Below are 20,306 nucleotides of genomic sequence, written 5' to 3'. Positions count from 1 at the left end.
TACAGCAGTTCAGGAAGCTTGTTATCACTGTGTTCCCATCGCGTCGACTTTAACCATTTACCAGCTGTTTGTTTTGCTGTCGTACTGTTTAGAACAGTCCCAACGCTGATAAGACATATGCAAAGGAACGTCACGCTCCCTCCAATGAAATTACGTCATTGTTGATCATCCTCCTGAGTTATGACTCAAAAAATGATGCGTGCACAACTTGCTGAGATTTCAGATCACATTTAATGATTTTCATTCAAGAGCAGATTCACACGAATCTTCCTCTGGTCAACACTTCCATGGCATTTCTCTCTTTCAGCCACAAAAAGTCTTTTCATCTCTCTCATACACACAAATACTTGTACAGAGACTGCAGTCTAAACCAGCTGAGGAGATCTTTAGGAGAACATACACCATCAGCTGTAAAGCACATGCCAACTAGGCAACAGTAACAAAATGACCCAACTAACCAATTACATAATGTACAGAGCAGTTGCATTTAAGACACGTTTTTAGAGTCCTTGCATGAGGACTTGGAACGACCTTCAATTAAAAATCCATTCACATCCACTCGTCCGCATGAGCACCATGTCCTGTATCTTAAAAGAGAAACTGACAGAATAAAAAATAAAACACTGATCTATTCCACTGGTATGTAACTGCGAGTAAAGAAACGCACGTCTCATTAAAAAATACACAGCATTAAAAATCTAAATAAATTCACAATGATCAAGATCACATTTGAAGTGTTAAACTGTTAATATCGTCTTCATGTCTATACATATGTTAGGTTAGATATATCAATAATATTCCCTTTTTTGGAATACTAAAAGCCTAACAGTCAAGAGTTAAGTCATGAAAGCTGCAACAAACATCCATAGTGGACCAGTTTGTGATTGCTTTCCTGTGCAGATATGGAAATTAAACCAAAAGCACTCGCATGTTTTGGAGGCAGTCACCGCATTTGCGGTTAAAAATCATTATAGTCAATTCCTGGTACCACAAGTATGGTGTACTTGTTTAGTATACTCATATATTACAACTCAATTGTCAGTTTCTATATTTTTTAAGCAGCAAATCTGCTGCTGCCATCGACTGCTCAAAGACAAAACAACGGACTTGCAAAAAACTTGCAAAAGCTAAAGTAACCGAGACATGTGTGACATTCTCTTTGGCACATTTTGTCACTGGCATATTTCTACAGTTTACGTTTTTCAAATTGGTACAGGGAAAAACTTTTTAAGTAAAAAGCATCATAGACTTAGCACTTAATGCTCAGAAAAACAAAATATATGCATGTATATATATTTATAAATACACAAGTGTTTGAACACACAAACGCTCCCTCATTCTTCACAGATAAAAGTGGATTAGCCTTTTACTCTTGTGAAACATTCAAATGTAGTGTAGCCAAATAGTTCAGTTTATTCAACATTCAGATGAGCCATAAATTTGGGTTCTCTTGAAATGCATCTGGACAAAAAGGTGAACTTTATAAGCTTAAAATACTTCGGGCCATCAACTTGTTCAAAGGCAATTTCTCAGAAAGCTTCATTATCATTTAAAAAGCAACCAAGACTTTTAGACAGCTGCGTCGGCTGTTTCATTTGGAGTTTACTTTGTGCCAAGCACAGAATTAAGGAGAAAGCTGCTGTGAAAGTGGAGCGATCTAGGATCGGATTCATCAAAGCATTATGCAAAGCATTGCATGAGCTTATGCAAATGCACTACAAAATAATGTGCCATCCAAAAAAGCAAAAGAAGCATAAATACGAATGGTTGAAAACAACTGGAAGGCATGACAGAATTAGCATGCTCATATTGTACAAATATTGGTCATTTAACAAAGTGTGCTTAGCTTATTTAAATATTTAGCAGCAACTGGTTCCAGAAAAATTTGATCATTAACTCTAAGTGGCAAAATTAGAGATTATCAAAGTGTCAAAGATTGCAGTGGGATCGTTAACCAAAAGGAAAAAGCATGTCCCCTTTAGACACATGCTTAAAACGAATGTTTCATATTTTTTGGTAACTGCATGGCAGTGCAAGCTTGTAGTCAATTATCACTGTTACAAACTTTGAACTTGCAAATTCTAGAAACAGATAAGCTTTGTTTCAAGGGGTCGAGGCCTTTCGTTTAAGTGCTTCATAGTTAAACCATTTAAGGTTGAGTTTTACATCTGTGCCTTTTTGATTGTAATTCTCTGATCTGTCGACAATTTAAGAATACATTTGGTAAGCTAAACAGTTTCGTGAGTTCGTTTTGAACAACAAATATTAGGCATTGGGCATAAGGGCCAAATAGCTTACAGAACTGAACTCATCACATACTCATTCTGCTTTTCAAAACAAAGCATACCCACAAGACATAAATGCGTGCGAAAAAAAGTGCATTATACTGTGACTTTTTCTTGTTTATAAATACCGATTCTTACAAGACGGAAGGGAGATGAGAACTGTCATGGCAACACACCTACCTCACGCCCAAATCAAAACAGATGCTTGCGATGTAGGTCAGGGCAAGTGGGTCGCTAGCTGAGATTTTTAGAAAAATCTCTCCCTTTGATCCAAAAATTGAAATAATCAAGATGAGTAATACAGAAACAAATTATGGAAATAACTGGTGAAGATGATGGCATCTCATACATATGTAGGAAGGACACATGGCCTAATTAGCAGGAGAAGGAACTGGCTCTGCTGTGGCCGGCTGCCCCGCGGAGGCTTGGTTGGGGGCGGGTGCAGGGGTAGAGGCTGATGTGGGCATAGTTGCGGGCTTTGGGGAGGGTGTAGATGGGGTTGTAGTGGAAGTGGAGGTAGCAGCTAAGACGAGGGGCTTGGGATCAGGAGTGTCACTTTGGGCAGGAGTGTCATTTGCGGGTGATGCAGTCTTCTTGTAGTTAAGATTGAGGATGTGCTGCTGTAGGTGCCTGATCCAGTCCTCCTGTACTGAGAGAGGGCCGTGAAACTCCACGTCACAAAACCTAAAAGAAATGAATTACAAATAAATGACAATTGGTTCTAAGCCCTTACACATTTACAGCTCTTTTCAACATACAATCTAGACACCAAAAAGGCACTAAGAACATGAATATGATCTTGAGTAAACAATATGTTTTAAATTCTAAGGAGTTATAGACATGCTCCCATAACAAAGACTGTTCCGAAAGTAAAATAAAAATAAAATTTGTATATATAATTTGAGTTGAGAGAGATACTAATTATAAATATGATTTACTTAGCAAAACATTTCAATAAATATAATACATAAAATACAATTAATATAATAGCTGTAATAAAAAATACCAATGGTCACACAGTAAGGTCCAGTTCTCTCTATTAACTATGACTTTTGCCTCAAATAATTGCTCATTCGCTGCTTATTAATAGTTATTAAGGTAGATGTTAAGCGGGGTAGCATTAAGAGATCTTTAGGCATTAATATGTGCTTAATAAGTACTAATAAACAGCTAATATTCTAGTAATATGCATGTTAGTTAAAAGTGAGAACTGGTCCTAAAAGTAAAGTGTTACTATACCAATTTATTATTGCACCAAACATATGTGCAATATTTATTTTTATGCTTACTTGAGCAAGTATAGCAACATGCTAACGTCAACTCAGAGCTGAGAGATGTAAGGTTACTGCTTGTTGCCACGTGGAGTTGCTACAATTGTAGATAAGGTGATTATATATATATTTTACTAAACAGAGAAAAGTATCAAAGTAAGCAAGTTAAAAAGTGCACTATTGTACCTAGTACTCGTGTATTATGCATTCTTTATATTTATTGCAGTATCATGTTATTAGCTTAGCAACATTACCACCATTATAGACTGTTCTAAAACAGGTCACTTACAAGGCTCCTTATCAGTCAGCATGCTAGTAGGCAGTAGACATCAAGGCAGCTCATTAGGTTATGGAATAGATCTAATATGCAAGTACAGAACTATAAAACTCACCGACACTTGAGTGAGTAAATTTTACCCACAAGGCTAACCAGTGGGGTGGAGGGGGGCTTTGGCACAAGGGCAGGAATGGTACTGGAGCGAGGCTTCGGGGGGCCACTCTCTCCCTCCCCTCCTTCAGCATGTGACGGGTGTTTAAGTGGTCGTCTCTCAAATCCTTAAGAGAAAGAAATCTGCAAATTAGGTACAATTTTGCAGGTAGATAGGAAAAAAGGAACAGGAAGAGATTAAGGTGAAGTTGTATTCAGACCTCGTGGCAAACGCACGTTGAGTTCACTATGAGCCACCTGCGCATGTGGAAGGGCATTATTGGAACGATGACTGCCAGGCTGTGGAATAAGGCCATGCTGAGTGGTACTTCCACTCCTGATTTTTGCATCTTTTCCCCGTGATGATATCCCCCAGGAACAACTGTTGACATCCCGTCCAATTGCTCTCTTTTGAGGCAAAGTGAGAGATGCCCATTTGGCCACAGTGGGCTTTTGGGAAACAGTTGTAGTAGGGTCCGAGTCACAGGACGGTGAGAAAGCGGAACTGCACCTCTGCAAAAAAATTACAGTGATTTTAATTGATATTAAAACGCAAACTTTTAAAATATACACCACAGAATTCCAATGGGGGGGTGGGTTCCAGCTGCTTTCATACTTTCTTTTGGGTATAATTGGCTCCTTGTGCATAACTTTGCTGCATCTCTGCCGCCTTCTGTGGACGGCTGCGTATCCAGGCACTCAGTGTCTCAATAGGTGAACCATTTACACACCATTCCGTCACGCCAAACTGTCGTAAATGTGCTCGAGCGTGACTGGCCAGCGCCTTCCGGTTCTCAAAGTAGAATCCACAGAGTTCACAACTGGCATCTGGAAAGGAAAAACAAAATGATGAAGTCACATTGTTCTTGCGACTATTTGCACAACAAGGAAACAAGGAAGAAATAATGTGCCAAACATGCAAACAATGCATAGTTCACGATAAGACCAGAAACATCTAAAGCAAAAAATAGGGCAGTTTTGATATAATTTTTTGTTTATAATCACCAACATGATTGGCTCTATTTTAAGTCTTGGAATTCTGAATTAGGGTCTTTTATTTATTTGAGAGTCTCTTATTCTTCTGCAAACATGGAAGCAACACAGACACTGCACAACAAATAGTCTTCAAACAATGTCGTGGAAAAGAACCAAATAAGGAGTTTTGTAAAAACATACCCTTACCCATGTGGCCTACCCCGTGCTTCTCCGTTGAGGATTTACCCTTAAAGGAATAGTCCTGTGGGGGAGGTAAGAAGTTTTTAGATTGGCTGAGCAGTTTTTCTCCTTGCTGTCCCTCCTCCAACATCACCTTCTTCTTCAACGGAGCCACTCCAAAAATCTTCCCCACAGGTGAGGTTGAGGATAAGGCAATGCTTCCAAGCCCATGCTTATGGAGGCGCGAACCAGAGTGGAGCAGGTTAAGAGGTGACTTGCGCGACAGAGCAGAGGACTGATAGCCCGTACTGTTCATTGAAATCCCACCATCCTGTCCCGGTTCCTCCTTTATGCCCAAGGCAACAGATGCAGGGGTAGTGCCTTGTCTTCTCATGACTTCCCACAGTGTGTCAATGGGCGAGCCATTCACAGACCACTCTGTGATACCCATATGCCTCAAGTGTGAACGTGCGTGGCTTGAGAGGCCTTTGCGGTTTTCAAAGAACTCGCCACAGAATTCACAGCGAATATCACGGGAAGGTTCCTTCTCCTGAGTCATAACTGTAGGAGGAAAGAGAGTAAAAAGACAACAGATTGACCTGGGAATGATTTAGTCATCCATTAAGATCACTGAAAATGCTAAAAGTAAACAAACAAACACACATCACAGGTGTGAAAACCTACCCAAGTTGACTGGATAAATATTGTCTTTAGTGTTTAAACTGGAATGTAGTGGCTCTGGGTTGTAGCTTTCATTTACTCCCATGTCTGATCCTTTCATGGTAACCTCTACAATTTCAGGCTCTGGTTTCAGTTTAACCAGCTCTAAGGTTGGGGAAGAACTGGCAGTGGATGTCGCAGGAGACATTTTGCGGGTAGTAGGCTGGTCGTGGCTTGGTGTTTGGGCAAAGTGGAAAGGCAGGCGCCCAAGCACATTCCCTGGCCGAGACGGTCCTGGGCTCTGAGATTTGGGGGACTTTAGAGGCTTGATGGACGGTAGGCCTCGACGAACTATAATCTCTTTTAGTGTGTCAATAGGTGAGCCATTCACAGACCATTCGGTGATCCCAAGTTGGCGCAGATGGGAGCGGGCATGACTGGAGAGGCCTTTGCGGTTCTCAAAAAGTTCTCCACAGAATTCACAGCCCACGTCTTTCATTGGCTCTGGTAGAATTGTGCAGAACAATTTATCAGATTTAAGGCAGTTTAGGTGTGTAAATTACCTTATGTAATTGAGGAAGCAAACAATAGACAAGAACATGCCAAAACACATAAAAGTTGTTACCTATAGGAAAGGACATCACTTCTCCACTACTGAAACGAAGGACTTGCAACGAGGAGGGTTTCGGCTTCTTTGGAGGTGGGCCCAATAAGGAGTGGGTAGAAGAGGAGGAAGCTTTGGAGCCAATGGTTGTCCTCAAAGAAGAATTTGCTGTTTTATATAGGACAGGGCTGGAGGGGAGGGATCTCTTAGGGGAAGTGGAGGGTTGGAGGGAAGTCATGCTGGTCTTCTGGGACCTAAGGTCCTCAGGACCATCTGAGAGAAAAGAATTTGCTCTGTGCTTAAAGTCATCAGTCAAGATGAACCGGTTGAGTAGGTCAATGGGGGAGCCCTTGGATTCCGAGTACTCAATCCCAAAATGGCGCAAATGGGCACGAGCATGACTCGAGAGGCCTTTTCTTGTTTCAAACCATGCACCACACAACTGGCAAATAATGTCTTTAGAATCCACATCCATTGCTAGAAAGGAGTGTAAGAGGAACAGAAAAGTTAAAGAGATTGTAAGAAGGACAGACAATAAATGTGCAAAAGGAACAAACTGATGACCACAACACTACAAAAATAAATCACAATTTGTTGAAATTCTTTATTAGTATTTAGTACAATAAATGCATTCTTACTAAGATTCAATGGGGCATCCGTCTCTTGCGGTGCCCAGAAAGGTTTGTTTGGAGTGGAATGGTTTGTAGACTGGTTCTTTCCTATGGTCTTATGCTCCTGGGATCGCAGTGGGGAAGACACGGGTAGCAGGGAAGAGATTGGAGCCTTTCTCAGCACTGGGGAAGGGGACCGAGACTTTACAAATGGAGAGGAAGGCAGAGAGCCAGCTGCAGAGTGAGTAGCTGGGGAAGAGGAAACTTTAATAGCGGAACCCGGAATAGAGAATGGGACAGTAGGCTTGGTGTCCAGCAGCCCTTCTTCAGTTTCAAAATCTTTTGTGGGGCTAGGTATAGGAACAATAGGGGCATGGTGCTGGGGCTTCTTAGGAGATTCCACAGTAGAAGAGGTGCCAGTAAAGTGTGCATCGATGGAGCGTTCCTTAGTGATCTGGTAGAGGAGATCAATGGGTGCGCCACTGTTCTCCGACATGCCGATGCCGAGCTGCCGTAGGTGAGAGCGGGCATGGCTAGACAAACCACGACGAGTCTCAAAGGTAGCACCGCAAAACTCACATTTCAACAGGTTAGAGCCTGGAAAAACAGAGAAATGGTGATCCAGGACTACACTTCTTCACTTTTTTCAATTTATTCACTAAGCAGAGTTAATAAACCTTAACTGACTCTCCACTGTGGAAATCAAAACTAATTTGTCTAAAATGTCACGTAAAAAGGCAGAAAGTCTAAGTGACAGACCAGACTATTATATTTTATATAACATACTGTATTTTCATCAAATATTCATGTTCATGCAATTAACACTAGCAACTTCAAAAAAAAAACATTTTTAAACATTACAATTCCTGTCCATATTTACTAACTATCAAGTCATTCCAAACCTGTATGAATCTCGTTCTTTTCTGTGAATTTTAAAGAATATCCTCAGATTTGGAACAACATGCAAGTGTGTAAGTGATGATGGAGTTTTATTTTTTGGGCAAGCTATTATTTTAGAAGTAGATTAAAAGACTTGAGATTAAAATAAAATTCATATTACCCATAGCGTCTGTCTCTTTGGATTCAGGGCTCCGTTCCTCAATAGAGAACAGGGTCTTTTCTCCTGGACTTGTGGCCAGTTTATCTGTAACAGGTATTTGGGCCTCCTCTTCTTCCTCTTCTCCATCCTCCACCTCCTCCCCACCTGTATTTATACATAGACAGAGACAAACATTTTAAATGAGCTAATTGTAGAGTCAAAACCACCAAGGTCTCAAATGAACGTTTCCCTTAAACAAACTGCAACTAGCTTTACCTTCACCTAAATAATAATAAATAAAATAAAATGTACATTTATTTTCATATTTAACATATTCATGCTTAATTACATGGCCAGCAGCCTCTGTAAGATTACCTGTTAAAAGACATCTGCAAAATACTTTCCTCATTATGGGGACAGAAACTTACAGAGAAATCACAAAATATGTAGTTTGATGTCAATTTTAGCAAAAGAATAGCCCTTTAAATAGTTTTAATAGCCCTTAAAATTCACATATTTTTTTTCCTTGATTATGAACTGTGGTTATGATCCGTCATGATTTCAAATCATATTTCATAGCATTCAATCTCCTATGGAAGCATATGGGTAGCATTATTCAATTTGGGATGTAATATGCAAAATGACAATGTAATATGTAAAATGGCAATGCATTTCTACATTTACATTTACATTTTCCAATACATTTGTGCAACGTTTGGTGCAAAATGAAAATGAAAATTAAATTACATAATTTTCATTTTGCCATTTCCTACACCAGTTTTAATATGTAAAATGAATACTAATTTTAGCGCTTTATAAAAGTTGCAAAATGAAAATGAAAATGTATTACAGAAATGATTATATATATCTCTAACATGTTCAAGAGCAAAAACTGTGGCAAAATGATCATTTAAATGTTATTTTTCTTAAATGCTTAACACACTCACAGTCAAGACACTTACGATTGCATTTTCATTCAATGCCCCGCAATGAATGTAGAAAAATACAAAGTGAACACTGAAAATGCATTCCGAGCCGATCACGTCTCCGCCCCTCCCGCCCTGTCAATCACTGCGTGAACAAGGCGGGGCTTACAGAAGGTCAGAGACTCAAGTGAGAGAACATGGACAAGACAGTTGGCCCGTGTACATTTTGATCATTTCGGTTTATGGCTTCAATATTTCATTCGCACTTTTGGGCGGAGCTGAAACGCTGCTTTCATCTGATTGGTCGAATCGCTCCGCTTTCAGCTCGGTCTTTTTATTCTTTCAGGCAGAATAAGAGTCAGTGCAAGTGAAGCACTGTAATGTCTGAAACCACCGCGCCCACTGTTAATTAGCATAATATTTGAATCAGATGTAGCTGGGCACATAATTTGTGCTGCTGAGACCTGCAAGAGACCCCGTTAAATTATTGTATAAATATTTTCCCACTGATAAATACAGTGCAAATAGTTCTGTCTCCTTGGATAACAGTGAAGTGGAAATAAATATAGTTAAATATATGAAATAAAATTAAATATGATTTTTTTTGGGAAGGTAAGTCTGGCCAGTTATATAAGCAACACGAGTCTGACGAGTCTGAAGATCTGAGCTGAATTGGGTGAAACATTTAAGTTCCAGTCTGTGTCAATTACTCTCATAATAAATAATAATAATAATGTTAACTGTATTTTTCGGTATAAGTTGCATCAGTCCAAAAATACGTCATGACGAGGAAAAAAAACATATATAAGTCGCACTGGACTATAAGTTGCATTTATTCAGGACCAAGAGAAAACATTACCGTCTACAGCCGCGAGAGGGCGCTCTGAGGTAGGCTACAGGAGCACTGAGCAGCATGAACACTGAGCAGCATAGAGCTAATTTTACTATTTTTTATTTAGAAATTTAACTATATTAATTTTTTACAATTATTTATTAATGTCACACACACACACATACCTAGTGCCTTATGACTTAAAATATGAGAGTGGTAAATGTTACAGACATGGAACTGTTCAGTCTATTATTGATTTTTATTTCCACTTCACTGTTATCCAAGGAGACAGAACTATTTGCACTGTATTTATCAGTGGGACAATATTCATACAATACTACAACCTAGAAATAATTTGCAGGTCTCTACAGCACAAATTATGTGCCCAGCTACATCTGATTCAAATATTATGCTAATTAAACAGTGAGCGGTGGTTTCAGACATTACAGTGCTTCACTTGCACTGACTCTTATTCTGCCTGAAAGAATGAAAAGACCGAGCTGAAGACTGAGCGATTCGACCAATCAGATGAAAGCAGCGTTTCAAACTCCGCCCATAAGTGCGAATGAAATATTGAAGCCATAAACCGAAATCATCAAAACATACACGGACCAACTGTCTTGTCCATGTTTTCTCACTTGAATCCTCTTCTTGAGATTTGAGTCCTCTGACCTTCTGTAAGCCCCGCCTTGTTCACGCAGTGATTGACAGGGCGGGAGGGGGCGGAGACGTGATCGGCTCGGAATGCATTTTCAATGTGCACTTTGAATTTTGCTACATTCATTGCGGGTCATTGAATGAAAATGCAATCGTAAGTGTCTTGACTGTGAGTGTTAATGCATTTAAGAAAATAACATTTAAATGATCATTTTGCCACAGTTTTTGCTTGAACATGTTAGACATATATAATCATTTCTGTAATACATTTTCATTTTAATTTTGCAACTTATAAAGCGTTAAAATTAGTATTCATTTTACATATTAAAACTGGTGTAGGAAATGGCAAATGAAAATTATGTAATTTAATTTTCATTTTCATTTTGCACCAAACGTTGCACAAATGTATTGGAAAATGTAAATGTAAATGTAGAAATGCATTGCCATTTTACATATTACATTGTCATTTTGCATATTACATCCCAAATTGAATAATGCTACCCATATGCTTCCATAATCTCCCAATTCTTTTGCCCAAAGTTCAATTAATCTGTGACTAAACAATTTATTTCTACCTCATTTCTACCTTATTTTCTCTAAACCACCATATTGCGCAGACAACATGTTGATTGCAATTTGTGGAAGCAGTTAAACTTAATCAAACAGACAAACTCTGGTGATAAAACTATAAAGAACAATCCCGACTAACAGCAACCAACTAGATTAGAAAACAACAAGTTTGTCTGATTTAAGAGTTATTTTATTTTGATATCTCAAGTCTAACAATCAGATGAACATACAGACTGATACTTTCTTCACTCCAGAGGTAAATTCAGAAGGTCTACATTCAAGCAGCACACAGTGATTTTCTTCTGAAGCTCCTGCTGGTCTTGCTCTTCTCAGCATATTCAATATAATAAGCTGTGAATGCGTTCCTGGGGTGGGCGTTTCTGTTCTGTCATTTGATCTGTCCTAGACACATTTCTAGCAACATCAGCCCTTTTTCTGCTCAGACTGAAAATATAAATTCACTTTAATGGCATGCACTGCGTGAAATAACCAGACAACAAATTGAAAAAAGACATTAAATGCAATAAGTTAAACACTAACATCCACCGTTTAATAACTTATTCAGACCAACATAAAACGAAGCAAGCAGCGCTGACACTTTATTTTCAAAAATGTTTTTGTGAAAGTGCGCGGAAAAAGACATAAGAACCAAGAAAATAAGAAGCGTTGGTGCGCTCCGTTCCAACATTAAAAAAGCACCTCAAGTAAAATAAAATGGCGAAGACTTCGCCTAATTTCGGGAATCATAAAGACATACATGCAAAAAGAAGCCGTCATTTTGACAGGACATCAAAAACTGCCTTTATTAAGCACCTGAGCGCAAAATGTCACATATTAACACTTTTTCAGATAGAAAAGTGCTCAGACAGTAGGGGAATGAGTCGCGTTCCTACGTGCACTCTGTCTCACTGGACCACTGCTGGCATCAGTGATTTAAAACGCGCATCGGGTATGACAGGAGCTCTTTTCTTAAATGTTAACACGATTGCATGCCATGCAAGCTTTGAAAGTGGAGAAGCTCCGAGCATTTGCCTCTCTCATGCATCGCATGCACGGCGCGTAAATGCACGCACTCACCATTCAGCGACTGCAGCGCATCGTACTTATTACAGCACCTACAGTCAGACAATTTTTCCGCTTTTGTTTGTGTCTGCGGGGAGGTGGAAGCAGCCATTTTGCCCCGCACACATGCACTAACGCACCAAGGCGTGACGAACCGAATAAAGGCGGAGACTCGGCAAAATATTAAATGCCAGACATCAATTAGATTAATGAAGATTGCACTAAAGAAATTAGCAAGTGTTCTGCACCATACAAAAATATTTACAACTGCTTTCACAACTGCACTTGACAGCATAACAAAAATCCCAAGGCATGCACAAGATTTTGAGGTTTCTCTTTAGAGTATTTTGAACTTCTGAAAACAGATGAGGTAAAGGCCTTTTTTTTTTATGGAAACTTTTGAGTAAGGAGCTACACAATTTATGTATAAACATATTGTTTTATCAACCTTTGAAGAGACAGTTAAAACATCTAAATATCATTTAAACAAGAAATAAAAAAGTGTTCAAAAAGTGGAACTAGTCTGAGCCCACTAGTGATTTTGCATTTTTGTTAATGCAATACAAAAATTTCCAACAGAAATGACATTTTAACATTTCTGATTTTTACAAAAATCTTTATTAACTTTTTTAGATAATCCTTCTTTTGCTTTAATGACATTATGCACTTGACCTAAGCATGGACTCCACAAATTTGTGCAAAAAATAAAAATAAAAAAACGTTGTTCTTTTGTACAAATAAGCTTGCATTTGATAAATAATGCAGACTCTTAAATGTTTTATATAATACATTTTTAAAAACTTTGTGCATCATTATTTTCTAACAGACATTTTGCAGTTATATAAAGAATTTACCAAGTAAGAACTATGACATGCCTCATGGCTTAATCTTTTAAAGTTTCTAAAAAATCAAACAGAAGTAAATCCCATCCACTTACCCTCCAATTCACTGATACTGTGCTCTTCCTTCCAGCGCAGTTTTGGAGAGTCAGAGGAAAGAGTGGGGGGTTCTGCTGTCATGTTCTCCTCATCCTTCATGTGTTTCCCGCTCTCTTGCTCCTCATCAGAGTTTTGCTCTTGATCTGACTGGAGAGTATGAGTGGTGGCAGTGGGTAGAACAAGATCTGGATGCTTGGCAAAAAGCTCTCGGAGAATATTAATGGGAGAAACCGTGACTTCCCAGTTGGTGATGCCAAAGTCTCTGAGATGGGCTCGGGCATGACTGGAGAGACCAGCCCTGGTGTCAAAGCCGGCACTGCAGAACTCACATCTCATTACACTGAACGTTGATGGGTCAAAGTTGGCGACTAGAGGAGGTAATGGAGAGAAGAGCATCAAAACAAGCTAAATAAGCCTTTGTTTCTGTGTCATAGATATGGCAATTAAACTCCCATGAGACATCAAGATTATAAACATTAAATATAGTAGGTAAAAAGCCATCTGGATTTACATTTAGAAGCATCCTCACCCTTTTTCTTCTTTTTCTGATAGGAGAATTTCTTTTCAATGGCATTGACCTCTTCTGGGGAGATAAAGTGCCTAACGTTGTAACTGACACCCACTCTGTTCAGGTGACCCCTAACATGATTGGCTAGTCCGATGCCATTATGGAATCGATCTGGGCAATAAGGGCATTTTCTTTCCACATTCTTCAACAACCCCTCTCTATCATCATCTTCATCATCTTCTTCAGTTAATGCACCAATAAGGCGACTAACAACATCATCTTCATCTTCGTCATCGTCATCATTAATATCATCATCATCATCCTCTAGTTTTGCAGCAACAAGTGTGCCTTCTCCACTCTTCTCCTGAGTATCAGATTTGTCTTTGAGTTCGGGTTCCTCCTCCTGTGCTTCAAGCTTTTTTCTGTTCTTCTTTTGTGAGGAGGAGTTGGCTTTGAGATCCGGATCCTTGGAAGATGGCTCTGTCCCTGGGGTGGGGAGTGGTTATAATGTGGAGTGTTACAAAGTGTTCAACAATTATATATAAAAAAAAAATAATAATAATAAAAAAAAAAAAAAAAACATCAAGACTAGTATTGCACAATTTAAAGGTTAAATGCAAACAAAATGTATGTGGAATGCAATGAGAATGGTGAAAAGCTGAGTTAATGGAATAGTTGATCTAAAATGGAAAGTCTGTCATCTTTTATTCATGCTCATGTTGTCCCAAACTTGAATGACTTCCTTTTGTGGAAGGAGAATTTCTCCTTTTGTGTTCCATGGAAGAAAGATCATCATATGGGTTTGGAAAATTGTGGTAAGTAAATGATGACAGAATTCTCATTTTTGGGCTCATTGTAAACAGAAGGAACAGCTTGGCCTGACTACTCTGCAACCGTTTAAGATCTCTGTGCCTCTGCTCATCACTCACCCATCACCCTGCTGCATGAGAGGGGAGTTTGGAGGTCAGAGCTGAGAGACTCTATGAGGACCAGGGGTAACTTGTTTCTTAGCTGGGCTTGCTGCCCCTCAAGCAACCCCAGCCTCTCTGCTGCCCCTCGGAGGCTGGCTGAGAAGCTGCTCTTCAGCTGCAAGGCCAGGGCAGGTACCTCCACAGGGTCTGCAGGGGAAGGGACCAGGTTCAGACCAGGGTGAAACCTGGGATTTCCCCAAGTTTATGGCCAAGCATGACTCATGTGAACTTCTAGAATTTCAAGGCTTTCCATTTGCCCCCCATTCAAGTATTGGTCCTTGCTGACTATGGCCACTGATTGGGTTAACTGTTTTGGAAATATTGAAGAAGAAAGTCTGTACACCACTGGCAGTGGCTAATAGTGAGCATTGGCCAATGGAACAGGAAGTAACAACCCACAATTAAAATAACTGGCCAATGGAATGGGGAGAGTCACCACACTCCTTTAACCAGCGGCCAATCAAACAGGAAGTTGCACTACGCAAATTTTGGTTCAAGGATGATTCTGGCACATTGAATCCAGGCATCACAATAGCACAAGAATACATACAGTGCATACACATATACATGCTTCACTACAAGACAAAAGACAGAAGTACAGGTCATGTATTTATTCAGATTTTGCCAGTATGAAATTGGAATTGTGAAAGCAAATTCTCATTTTTCTGTTGTGGCGGTTAATGACAGTATTATTAAATGTGACAATGTTATAAAGCCATGGTGAGAAATTGATGTAAAATACAGACCTTTCTGAAAATACACTTATAATTTAATCGTAAATATATCATTAGTTTATGATAGTTTACAACCTCTTTTTTCAGTATGTTACTGTTGCACTGGTAAGTCTAGTTGTTGATAATGGCAAGTGTTAGCATTTACTTACTATATATGCATTTATGCTTTTGGCAAACATCTCATCCAAAGCAACTTTTAAGCCATTCAAATTTTATACACAGTTATACAGTTTTATATACCGTATATTTCTGTTCTTTGGGCACTGAAGTCTGGCCATTGTTACAACCTTGCCAGTTTAGCTACAAGGCTAAGCATTGACTGGTCTTGGTGTTAAAAACCTGTTATTGACGTACCTGTTTTGGAGTCTTGTTTTGGATCATGTTCTGGTTCTGGTGTTGGAATGTCTTCTATCTGGCTCTTATCTTCATTCTGGTTTGAGATTTGGACTTGTTTTTTCATAACGGGAGTAAGGGTGGATTTAGGATCCAGTCTTGAACTTGCTCTTGTGCGCCCAAGTTTACCCCTTGTAGCCCGGAATGTGCGTTTATTCCCTATGCTCTTGAATGCCACATCCTTATGCCGTGGAGCAGCCCTTGGATTTGGCAGAGATGACATGAGATGCTGAGGTTGTTGAACATTCTCTTCCACAAGATTAGCCACAGTTGTCCTGGCCTCTTCTGTTTGTCTCAACTCCTCAGCAGGGTCTGTATTTCCACAGAGAGTTGCTTTTTCAGGTTGTTCTGTGGCCTCTCCTGGGGTTGCAGAAGCATTTTGGCAAGACAATGAACTAGAGTCCACCTGTGAAGGGCCACTTTCAGGCTGTGTTTCTTTAGATTTTTTGGATGTTCGGATGGGGTACCTCTTGTTGAGAGGTGACGTGACAAAAGTTGATGTAACATCTGCAGAGGACTGAACCTGTCCTTTCTTGCAGGACTTCTGCTGAAATCGGGGTGAAGTTCGATAGACACCAGCCCTTGTTCGGGTGTTGTGCATCTTGGCATGCTCAGCAAGTTCTTGAGACAAATCAGAGCTAAAGTTGCACTTAAGACACTCAAACTGGCTGACCTCTGTTGACTCTTGGATGACTGGCTCCAATGCCTTACTGCAACTGGCTTGCTCTGCCACCCCCTTGTCCCCCTCATTTAATTTTCCAATCTCTTCAAGGATTTTCTGCCGTGACTCCTCGTGGCATTGCTGATGATCTCGCAGCAATACCTTGTCTACAAACTCCAGACCACACTCTATGCATTCAAAAGCATTTTTATTAAGATGTCCACTCCAAGAGTCTTTCTCTCCACATTGCCATTTCTTCCCAGATCCACTGACCTGGCCATGCTCTCGCATGTGTTCACGCAGATGGGCACGTTTCTTGAAGTAAATGCTACATTCTACACATGTAAAAATATCTTGGGAGAGGTCTCCATCCAGTTGGTGATCTACTACTGACCTCTGCCTTCCTCGTACCTTCTCTTCCTTTTCCTCTTTAGATTTGAACATCCTTTCCCCAACCTTTGTGGTTTTCCTAAGCTCCTTTGATCCCGAGGGTTTTCCTCTGGTCCTTCTGCCGGCTCCCGTTGTGCGTTTCCAAGTGTCTAAGCCAGAGAAAGGCCTCAATATGGCCCTCTTTTTTCTTCGGCGCTGGATAAAGGTGCAGTGCGCCCAAGGTCCAGGCGGTGGACTCTCTGGCTCAGAGTCTCCTGGGAAGGTGTATACATCTGGCTCTTTGGCGTTCTTCTCTTTCCGTCCTCTACTATTAAGCATTTTCCGCTCATTTTTCTCTTCTTTTTGGCATCCCTCTTTTGGTGTAGTATCTGGTAGATGACTCACTTTGCCTTGTTCCACTGCAAGAAAACAGCAAAAGGTTTTATTGACTTAAGTAGTTATTTTTTATATGATGGTGTTATTGAATTAAATGCATTGGGGTACTTTAAGTTTTTTTTACGTTTTGCTGTATGTTTTGGTAGGCTGGATTCTGTAGTTTTCGGCTCATTGTATGTAACATCTCCTTGATTCTCTACCTCCAGAGGGGCAAGTGGGATCTTTTCAAGAAATAAGTGCTTGATTTCCACAGGTTCTTGGCACGGAACAATGTCAAATCTGCAAGCATAAGAATTCAAATTGATAAATACTTTAAAGCTCATCAAATACTTTAAAGCTCCATCAAATCCCTTAAAAAACTCCATGTATGCACTTTTCTATAAACCTGTTTTTCCATATAATTCCTCTGTATCTCACCTGTCTTCTTGTTGTCCAGAGCTGGGACTTCCTGGGCTGTGAGCAGCCAGACCATGAGGGTTAGAAAAGTGCTGAAGTTCTTCCTCTGACATAAACCATTGGAATCCACACAGGAACACAAACAATATACACATGACAACAGAAAGCAGTAGACTCACAGTTATATCTACAGCATGCAGACAGACAAAACCATTAACGTTGTTCACAGAGAGACATGTTTCACAGTACAAACACAGAATAGAAAAAACTTAAACTATCTTAACCAAAGGGTGCATATAAGTAACTAAAACGAACAACAGTGTACCTACAGCTTTATAAACTATGATACAGATATACTTTTAACTTACACTAAATTAAAAATAAAAAAGAAAAACAAAAACCCTTTTTTCCTGATAGTGTATGATTCAGACATGCATGTATTTTTCACTGACTTGAAAGTAAGAATGAACCAGAGAAACTATTACCGTCCAAGGTGTCTTTCTCCGAGTCCGAGTCCCATGTCAGAGATGAGGGGAAGGCTGAAGATCGTGGACTTCTCTGTGCTTTACCACATTGCTCCAGTGTGGGGGAAAAGCATTTTGGACCGTCTGAATCTCCATTTCCATCACCCTTCTCCATTGTGTCATCACAATGCAATAACCCCCCCTGTGAGTTCAGAGGTTTGAAACAAGTACAACATTACATATTTCTGTTTAGGAGAGAAATAAAATGTTGCAAGTTTCTCACACAGGTGTACAATGATTGTTAAAAGATATATATAATGACTATTATATATATAGTGTAAATATAGTTGTAATTAAAAAGTATTAAACTGTATCAAAGCAATGACTCCCACATATTTTTTATATTCATATAGAGTAACGGTAAAAAAAAAAAAAATTCTCCTTTTATTGGAAAAGTGAATAAATTATTCCCAAGAGAAGGGGTAGTTAAAAGCTTTACACACTATCCTTCCTAAATAGTATTCAAAAATAAAATTAATGTGTCACAAATTGTAGTATGTTGAAATAAATATAACAAAAGTACAACAAACACAATTAAAAAGTGTAGAAAAAATAATAATAGTAAAAGAGGAAATGGGACATTGACGGTTAATCAATATCAATATGATCAATATCTAACCTGATTTAAAAAATGATATAATGTTATATACATTATATTGCATCTGCAACAACACTGTGAACTTTTAGAAAGACACATTTACTCATTTGCTTTTAAATGATTCATTATGCAAACACATCTCGTTCTCGGCACGACTAGCAGATCACCATGCTGCTTCAGTTCTAATAAGTTAGGAAATTAAATGAAAAGTGATGTGGAAGATGTTAACTGTGAGAAGATGATTGACATGGCAGTTTAAACAGTGACAGGATGCATGTAACTAAGTAACACAATTATGATGAACTAGTATGTCCCAAAGCTGGTCTACTCTTATGCTGCACACAAATATGTCCTTTTTCTTCACAAAAAAAAAGAGTACATATTTTTAGGGCACAGTATTACAGGCAAATTGGTAGGTGCTTGAATATACCAGGAAGGTGCAGCTGAGTAAGGAGGTGGATGCTGAAGGCAGTAGCCCTCGGCTGGACATCAGATCTTGAGGGTCCCTGGTCGAGAGATCATCCTCAGGCTCCATGGTCCCCTTGGGTGCAACTGCTGTCCACTTCTCCTGTCCTACATTATAAAGAGCAATTCTAATAACTGCAAGCATAGATATGGACCTGAAGCCTCAAAAGTCTAAATATTATGGGTTCTTTAAAGAAAGCATGTAGAAGAGCATGCAAGATGTTTATTAGCTATCTCAGGAGGTTCATTTGATGATAAATTATAGTGCTCTGTGCTGTCCAACCTTTAAAGAGTGCATTTGAATAACTAAATCTTTGTGTTTAACTCCTGAGAAGTGTCACTCTGTCTGACCTATTTTATCATGCCTCATTTCCTATGTTGATAATACCGAAGGAGGCCGTTTTTACTGGGGACAAAATATATATATATACCGGCTCCCTTAATAAATGGGCTCGTCTATGCAGTTTTCGTGCGTTTATAACTTGCGATGTCAGGACGATCTGCAAACGCTGTCCTTCTCCAGGAACACGATCTGTTAAACATCTTTCTGGATGTGTGCGGCGAGGATGGAATTGTGCAACACTCACGGAAAGCGGCCTGTCTTTGGAATCTTCTGCGTCCAATCACATCGCGCTCTCCGTGTCCTACATGGATTCAAGTTGCACGAACGCACGAGCGCATATTGTGCATGTGTGCGTTGCGCTTTTTGCGTCCCGGAGCGTCGCTGCCTTCCCTCGGGAGCACCGGGAAAAGCATATAGGTGCAGCTAACGGTGAAGACCGCCTTTGCACTCTAAACACCGGACTCCATGTTGTTAGTTTCGGAGGGATGGTGACGTTGGTGGGGAGGGGAAAGAGTTTATGTATCAGGCACGCTGTAACTCTTTCACAGCAGGTCGAGTCGAGAGATGAACGATACCTGATCAGTGCGCTAACAGCGGCGTTGTTGCGTGCGCGGTGCTTAGCGGACTATTTCAGTGCACTTAGTGCGTGAATAACGTTCTTATAAACATTTTTATAAATCTCATAAACTAATCTTAAGAGTAATTTCTTTAAATGCTACAGTTCAAAATGGTAAAATATTTTAATCATTTAAAATATATATATTAAAAATGTATAATAGAAAATATTGTAATATTTTACAGGGACGTTTATATAAAGACAGAATTTATTAAGTAATTGTACATAATGACATTTTTTTAACAACATTTATAAATCAGCTATAAAAAAAAATCTAAATAAACAAACACAAACA

The 20,306-nt window shown here is 39.4% G+C and overlaps 1 protein-coding gene across 4 annotated transcripts; it reads right to left on the bottom strand.

Annotated features, from left to right (window-relative positions):
• Window positions 1-212: 212 nt before the first annotated feature.
• Window positions 213-19,908, bottom strand: wizb (WIZ zinc finger b). Of its 4 annotated transcripts, none has more exons than XM_042718323.1 (18): window positions 19,640-19,908; window positions 19,018-19,160; window positions 17,951-18,131; window positions 17,487-17,571; window positions 17,194-17,348; window positions 15,605-17,092; window positions 14,475-14,663; window positions 13,567-14,031; window positions 13,037-13,405; window positions 8,074-8,217; window positions 7,041-7,610; window positions 6,424-6,879; window positions 5,823-6,302; window positions 5,160-5,699; window positions 4,600-4,811; window positions 4,205-4,496; window positions 3,949-4,111; window positions 213-2,969 (listed from the first exon to the last, which is right to left on the bottom strand). In XM_042718323.1, the coding sequence occupies exons 2-18, from the start codon at window positions 19,120-19,122 to the stop codon at window positions 2,657-2,659; spliced, it is 6,207 nt and encodes a 2,068-aa protein (XP_042574257.1). In that variant the 5' UTR covers window positions 19,123-19,160; window positions 19,640-19,908; the 3' UTR covers window positions 213-2,656. The 4 variants fall into 4 exon arrangements, with proteins under 4 accessions (XP_042574257.1, XP_042574264.1, XP_042574272.1 ...); XM_042718330.1 differs by having other exon boundaries at window positions 5,166-5,699; XM_042718338.1 differs by lacking the exon at window positions 14,475-14,663 and having other exon boundaries at window positions 19,640-19,907.
• Between the last annotated feature and the right edge of the window lie 398 nt (window positions 19,909-20,306).

Source organism: Cyprinus carpio, chromosome A3, assembly GCF_018340385.1.
Source record: "Cyprinus carpio isolate SPL01 chromosome A3, ASM1834038v1, whole genome shotgun sequence".
In the NCBI taxonomy this organism is placed as follows: domain Eukaryota; kingdom Metazoa; phylum Chordata; class Actinopteri; order Cypriniformes; family Cyprinidae; genus Cyprinus; species Cyprinus carpio.
This window is presented reverse-complemented; position numbering and strand designations above follow the sequence as displayed.